The following is a 7,404-nucleotide window of genomic DNA, read 5'->3' on the forward strand; positions in this document are numbered from 1 at the left end:
TAGTACGATTTTAGGAAGTTTCTGTGCATTAATGAGATTCTTTCACAAGGATACCGAACTATAAGATACACTGCAGCTATGCAAGGAATACATGTTAGATATTAATAGCACTAATGAACTAATATGAACTAATAATTGGTCCCTCAGACAATCACAAACGTGGCAGGGATGCTTGGTCCCAAAGGTCAGAGTACATTTGTGTCCTGGTTTGAGCTAAACAGAACTGATTTTCTCCTTAGTGATTTTACTTTTCAGCTCAGTCTATTCAACCAGCCCGCTCTCATCAGATGTGGATTGCAAGAAGGTTGAAGAGACTGAGCTGAGAAGTAAAATAACTAAATAGAAAATCAGTTCTGTTTAGGTCAAACCAGGACACAATATGGGTCACAGCAAAATCCCTATGCCACACACAGATGAGATCCATGCACCTCAGCACCAACTGCTCATTGTCCTATTGCCCTGAATGCCCTGCTCAGGCACATCAGCCACTCTTTGCCTCCCTGTCACCGCTCTCCAAGTGGAGAGGGCAGAACAGAAGCCAGGACTTGAGCTCAAAAGCCATCCCTGCAGCAGGTCACCGCAAGCTGCTCCCTTGGGACCCAAGATGCCGATTCTCATGCTCATTTCCACTGCTAAATGAAGAATTATGTGCTACAGATCTACTCATTTCTTCACAGCAGTAAAATTATATGCATTTGAAAGACCTCGGTTTGAAACCTAGCATGTTGTTTACAGCAACAAAAATAATGTAGATTTTATTAATTTTCATTTCCTTCACTACAGTTTTCTTTTAGCCACTACTGCCAAGAGCTTGTAGTTGCATTTCACCTCCTGATCACAGAGGATTCAGATACAGCAAAGGACACCGCAGATGAGCCTTCTTACACTGCTAAGGAAAAACATGTAGTCAAAGAAATGTTTCCTTGTAGTGCAAATCTACACTGAGACTTTCGACAGACGATACTTCTCTGTGTAAGCATCACATGTTATTTAGCTCATTAAGAAACTGGATAACAGCAATCACTTGTCAACAGACAAAACAAAGTGAGGTCCTGCCAAAGTTCTGAATAGATTGAATATAGACAAATATTCCAATTTTTTTTTCTGGAATTACACACATTGCAGGAATATTTTGACTACAAGTGAGGCACAGTAATAGATGCTTTTTAATCTAGAGTCTGAGTGCTAGAATGCTTTACGTATTGTTCATAAACTTCCTAAGCAGCCTTCCCAGCAATATTTCTTGCACGGATAGTCACTTTGGACATATAATGTACATTGATCTCAACACTGTTCAGTGAAACCTACAAAACACTAAATACCTAACAAAGAATGCCTCATTTCCTGTAGGACTGCAAAAAGGCTTGAATCTATATGAGGCTTCCAAATAAAGGCAAAATGGTTATGTTTTAGAAGGGGGAGGCAGAACACCCATTTCAAGGAGCGATCAACACTGGAAGTGACTGTTAACATGAGGGGGCTGTTTGAAAAGGTCTGGAGAATCAAGCTACCTCCATTGGTTTATAACCGAAATGAGGTAGAGTAGGTCAGCTCTAGCAGGAAAGCACCTGAGGATGTGTGCACCCTTCACAATTTACTTGTTCAGTCTCCATCCTGAGGCTTTACCTCGCACAGTTTGCATTCAGAACAAACACCCTGACAAGATTCTCTACAAATACTACACAAAAAGGGAGGAATGAAGGCATTCTAATGCAACAAGTTGTCCCAGTATAAACACATCCACTAAATACGTTGACCAACATAAACACACGGTACCCACACTTGTGAAAGTTATGCTGTCAGTCTATTTATATGGCAGCTTCTTCTACACCAGTGAAACAGCCTCCTGAAATACAGTGGTGTTCAGCCAGAAGAGCGTTATTGCAAAAGCTTTACAATCTTAGCATCCTCAGTAACCGTTTTCAAATCTTTCCTATTTAGTCCATTGTTAAACATGAACAGGAGTATCAGATAAACATACAAAAGCAAATGTCACCCAGTTCAAAAAGACGCTTCATGTGGAGATCAACTTATCCACTACAGTGAATGGCTAACAGTTTACACTACAAATTCATGCAAGGCAATACTTCAGTTTAAAAAAAACCAACCAAACCACATTTTAAATGGTATGTGCTAGGACACAAGTCAGACAAGCAGGATGTTATTTCACCAGTACTTGAAATCAGTGCTGAAAGATGCCAAGTATTTATTAAGAGTTCCAGAAAGCTGAAGAGAACATGAAAATCTGCATCACAATTTACTTTAACTGGTTCAGTTGAATGATCAAGTGATCTAAAACCAAAGCCCTACTGTTTTAATCCAGTAACACAGCAGTTAATTGTACAATAAACAACTCTACACCTCTTAGTGCCTAGGATGAAAATTGTGATTTAATACCTGATGGACTCTGTGCAGCAGAGGGAGTGGATGTTGAGCTTGCAGTCACTGAATCACAGCGCCCCGTACTCCCACTGCCACTGGAAGGGGAGGGTGAGGAGACTGGTGAGGGATTGTGCTGATTTATACACTGGGCTACAGCAAAGCCTGCAAAACAGGACAATGAAGTTCACAAGTCAGTAACCACCTTGAAGGAGTTAACCTACGTGGACAAACTGAGAAAGGGTAAGAGCAAATATTGGATGGGGATTCACCCTTGGAAGCCCAAAAATCTGAATGCATCTTACTGAAGACATGCTACAAATGCTGGCCAACAAACAGGAAAGTAGAGGTTAAGGGTTTCAAAACATTTTAAAACTTAGAGCTCGCACAAACAATCAAAACATGTCAAAACTCTTCACTTTTTGATCTGTTCAATAAAATAATGCGTCACAGACCTTAATGTGATAAAGAAAATGGTTAAGTCAAAAGTGAACAAAATCCCCTCTTGGATAGAAGGCTTGCAACTTGTTTTTTATTGCAGAGATAATTTCAGAAAATTTTAATCAACCAAATGTAACGCTGGCATTGGATTTCATCTACTTTTTCACAAGTCAAACTTCTTCCAGTCTGAAGAGTGGAAAGGTATCTCCAGTGTCTAGCAGCACTTCTTAAATAAGTCTTCTTCTAGCTTTCAGTCTAATATTTTCTCAAATTCTTTACACTGTAGCATCCTCTTCCTTCCTAACAATCTTGCATTAATTCGTTTCTCTGTCGTCTGCAACCCTCTGCTTCAGTCTTTGACATGCCTTAAAAAAAATAATAATGGAAAAAAAAAAATCTTCATTTTAGTTCCTCACATAGTCCAGAACAGAGGCACAAAGACGATGGAGGGAGTGGAGCATCTCCTGCTGAGGAGCGGCTGAGGGAGCTGGGGCTCTTGAGCTTGGAGCAGAGGAGACTGAGGGGTGCCCTCATTCATGGGGATCCATTTGGAAAGGGCAGTGTCAGGAGGAAGGAGCCAGGCTCTGCTCTGGGATGTCCAATGCCAGGACAAGGGGCAATGGTCCCAAGCTGGAGCACAGGAGGTTCAAGCTGAACATGAGGACAAACTTTGTCAGTGTGAGGGTGCCAGAGCATGGCCCAGGCTGCCCAGAGAGGTTGTGGAGTCTCCTTCTGTGCAGACAGCCAAAGCCCTGGCCGTGTTCCTGTGTGACTGCTCTGGTGATCCTGCTCTGGCAGGGGTTGCACTGGGGGAGCTTTCCAGGTCTCTTCCAACTCCAATGGTCTGTGATTCTGACTTTCTTAAAGCTCATCTTTTCATTCAACAACAAAATGAGTTTATCAGTGCTGGGATAAAAGCAAGTAAGCACGCCCTGGCTTTCAGCAGGCTGGGGATCAATAAATTCAGAGCACTTCCCTCTTGCACCAACCCTCTGCAAGACTATCAGGTAAAAGTTGTTCAGTGACACCATGAAAGGTCCAGGCTTGACAGCAAGTTTGCTTTTGCACATAAACCCATAGTGTGGAATACCAAGACTTGCAATGAAAACGCTCCAGTTCCAAAAACTTCAGAAATTATTTTCACACACCCTGTTGATCCCCGTGTGCTGAAGATCCCTGCTTTGGAATAACCTGCTAACTCACTTGTGATTTGACTGTTTGAACAAGCCAGGATATCTCCCATGAGACTAAAAACACTAAGTTGCCCTTTACTGTATCTTACAATTAGCGGTTTGCTCTGATTTTTCAGCTGAATTTTTAACTTAAATTTTTCATATTTTTGTTGTTACAGAAGCCAAGGATTTTATCCTGAACCGCATCAGTATTATCAAAATGCAGAAGAATCAAAACCTTAAAGGTCTAGCACCTACTGGCACAGCAGCTTCTACCATTTGAATGCCATGGCATTACCTGCTAGACCTTACACCATGAGCTGAATGGAGGTCCATGAACTGCCATTCCCACACGACTCCAGTGAAGACAACTACCACTGCACTGCTCGTATTTCCTTGAACTCTTACTGTCTTTAGAAGATTACACCTTTCTCATGGTTCTCACCAACTTTCCTGACCATGACATGCCTATAGCAAACCTGGATTTTATCAGTAAGGCTTTCCTTTGGCAGACGTTCCTCCTAGCACTTGGAAGCTTTTAGTCATCTCTTCAGGTTTTGAGAGCGAGCAGCTTTGCAGAACCCGAAGCGTTTCTTGTGACAGAAGAAGTATGTTCAATATGTGCTCTATGTGATGTACACACCTCAGCTGCTTCTGCAGCCCTCCTCATTCTCCCATGGGAAAGTATTACTGCAGAAGTTTACTTTTAATTGGCAGTGCCCTGAAGTACTGAAAGCAGCCACAACGTGCACTGTAAAATACCTAACAATATACTACATGTTGCCTTCATGGCATAGTGAACACTGAAAAGGAAAGTATGTGACAATCAGGTGTAAGAGAAAGCAAATGCACCATGCAGTTCTTTATTCTTTTATATGGGGAGTCTCCCATGGCGCTGAATGGATGTTTCACTCGTTACAGAGAATCTCCTACGTGGGAAATTTTCTGGTGCCAGGCAGTCAGTCAAAACTCAATTTAAATGGGCTTGCTACAAGAAGCATATGAAAGCTTTAAAAAACAGAGATGACAAGTCAGGAAAATGCTGGTAGAAGCAACACATACTGACAGGTTGTGTTACAAGGGAAAGAACCCAACAGAAACTACTGATCAAGAATAAATATTCGAACCAGGAAACTCCTTCAGGAAATATCTGCAAAGAAAAGGTGAACAGAATTAATCATGGCTACGGGATGTAAAATAATACTCAAGAGGTTCTGGAGGTGCCTTTGTTACTACTTTATGACTCTCAAGTTGCGACAGAGGTTAGTTACAAACATTTCCTTTCCAGCAGTCATGATTCTGCTTCAACATAACTTTCTATTTAAGACTCAGTAAAGTATTACTGTAAAGATCTACCTTCCGAGTTCCTTGGAGAAGATGTTATTTCCACCACCACAGTGGTTCATAAGGCTGTGTTTCTTTCATAAAATATGTATCAACAGTTCTCCTTTTGCCATCTATTACATAATGGCAGCAAATTTCAGGCCAAAATTTCATGCCAAAACCTGAAATAACTTCTCAGCTTTTCTTTAAAGGAACATTTTCTTAAGCAATTAATGCAAGTCTTTCTCCTGCGTTGGAGAAAACTTTCCTACTGTATTATAAATGACTTCATGTGAAAGATGCCCTGAATTATACAATCTCCTAAGAAGAAAATTTGAAGGTGAGGAAAAGGGAAAGGAGTGGTGTTGGCAGAGAACAGGACAAGCAAGTTAAAAAGAAAAGCACCTCAGAAGTAGAAACAAAACCTTGGCCAAGAAAGCAGAAACTGTTTTCTCATTCTAAACCACAGTCTTTGTTACCCCAACGTCTTTTTCTTGTATTCCAATTTCCCTCTATTCTGTTCTTCTAAGTATAGTTATCTCAAAACAAAAACCCAACTCATGTCTTCCCACGTGTTGGTCCCTTGTCAAACCAAGGCAATGCTGAACTTGAGCTTTTCTGCAAGTATGCATGAAAAAACCCTTGCATGGCTGAAAACTCTTTCTTTCACGAGTTATTTTGTACCTTTGCAAAGTGCAATTCTGCCTTAGAAAACTCCATGCACTTTTAAAAATATTCCATTCAACTGGCAGAGGTTGTTTACATCTAAGAAACCATGTTACAACCTCATAAAACTGAGAGTTAAGTGTTTTAATGCAAAACATGTTTTTGCTGCCAAGAAAAAAATACATACAAACCAAACCAGTCCCTTGGAGCTCTATTGCCAGTAGCTGCTGCAGTTTCAACAAGGATTAGAAATTGGATTAACTGCCGTTTTTGCTCTCCACATTTGCCATGCAATGCCCATATGTGACTATAGCTTTACTCACAGCTCTCCTCATCAATTTAGCATACTTAACAGACTTGTTTCAAGTCCAGTGATCGGGGACCTAATTCTTTGCCATGCCAGCACATCCTCATTATGAATAATACTTTGTTGAGACAGCATTTATTGTGTCCTTTAATGCACAAAGGAACTCTACTATTAAAGTATGCCACAATTTCTTCCATCGACCAGAGAAGTCCTTTCTACAAGTTGAAAGCAACTGGAATCATTACTGTAGTTCAACCGGCATGGAAAGAGCTACAGCAGACGTCAGCACTAAAACACAAGACTTGAGAATTCCAAGTCTCAGAATTCGCTATTTCGAAGCGCTGGCTTTTTACTGAAAATAATCCTTTAAATAGTAAACTGCCCGACTGGTAGTCAAAGATCACTTTCAAATGTGTTAACTTATTTTAAAAAATAATAATAATACTAGTTGTCCTGCGCATTTAACTCAGTTTCAATGGTAACTCTCATTTCTGGCACATAAGCAGTAATTCATATAATAGAAATCAAGTACCTTGTGCAATCTGAGTGCTGTCAAACTACCTTAATTAGGCACTTCTTCATGAATAACTTCACACAGAAATGTGTTAGTTATAGATCATGCTGATAACACGAAGATTAGCACCCAGTTCAGCAGCACACAATTCTGATGACCACGCAATACAAATAAGTATACAAAAAATGCAGCAGAGTTGGGTCTTTAAAAGCAGCAGTCCAAACTAAATCCCAAATTTGGAACTGTTCAAAGAATATTAATTAGAAAAAACAAACTGAGGTTATAAACCGAGTTAGCAGTTGTCCTCCATTATTCTTGCATAGAACAAAAGTATCAAAAAATACTTTAAATATATTTATGAGCTATAAAAGCAACCATATCCTAGAAACACGGAGCATGGGTACTTCAAATATCTCACACTGGAGGTAACTCAGTACTACTTAAGTAACCTATTCCAATCTGATGTTCCTACGGTAGCTGTGTTTGATGAAGATGAAAGGGGTGATCAGAGCCCACAGTAGGGTTCCAAAATAACTTGTGTATGACATTCACTGTGCTGAGCGATCTAACCTCATAAAATCAGTAACAAGTGCAGACGCTCT

General features: G+C 40.3%; 1 protein-coding gene across 1 annotated transcript in view; it reads right to left on the minus strand.

Moving 5' to 3' along the window:
• LOC104538755 (protein CLEC16A-like) overlaps window positions 1-7,404 on the minus strand; it is a gene marked incomplete at its 5' end in the record, with an annotated part of 36,163 nt that overhangs the window by 8,083 nt on the left and 20,676 nt on the right. Inside the window, one exon of the mRNA XM_010182072.1 lies at window positions 2,398-2,544. Coding sequence (XP_010180374.1) covers window positions 2,398-2,544 — 147 coding nt within the window. The remainder of the gene's footprint in view (window positions 1-2,397; window positions 2,545-7,404) is intronic.

The sequence above is a fragment of the Mesitornis unicolor genome, unplaced genomic scaffold (assembly GCF_000695765.1).
Source record: "Mesitornis unicolor isolate BGI_N332 unplaced genomic scaffold, ASM69576v1 scaffold32353, whole genome shotgun sequence".
In the NCBI taxonomy this organism is placed as follows: Eukaryota; Metazoa; Chordata; class Aves; order Mesitornithiformes; family Mesitornithidae; genus Mesitornis; species Mesitornis unicolor.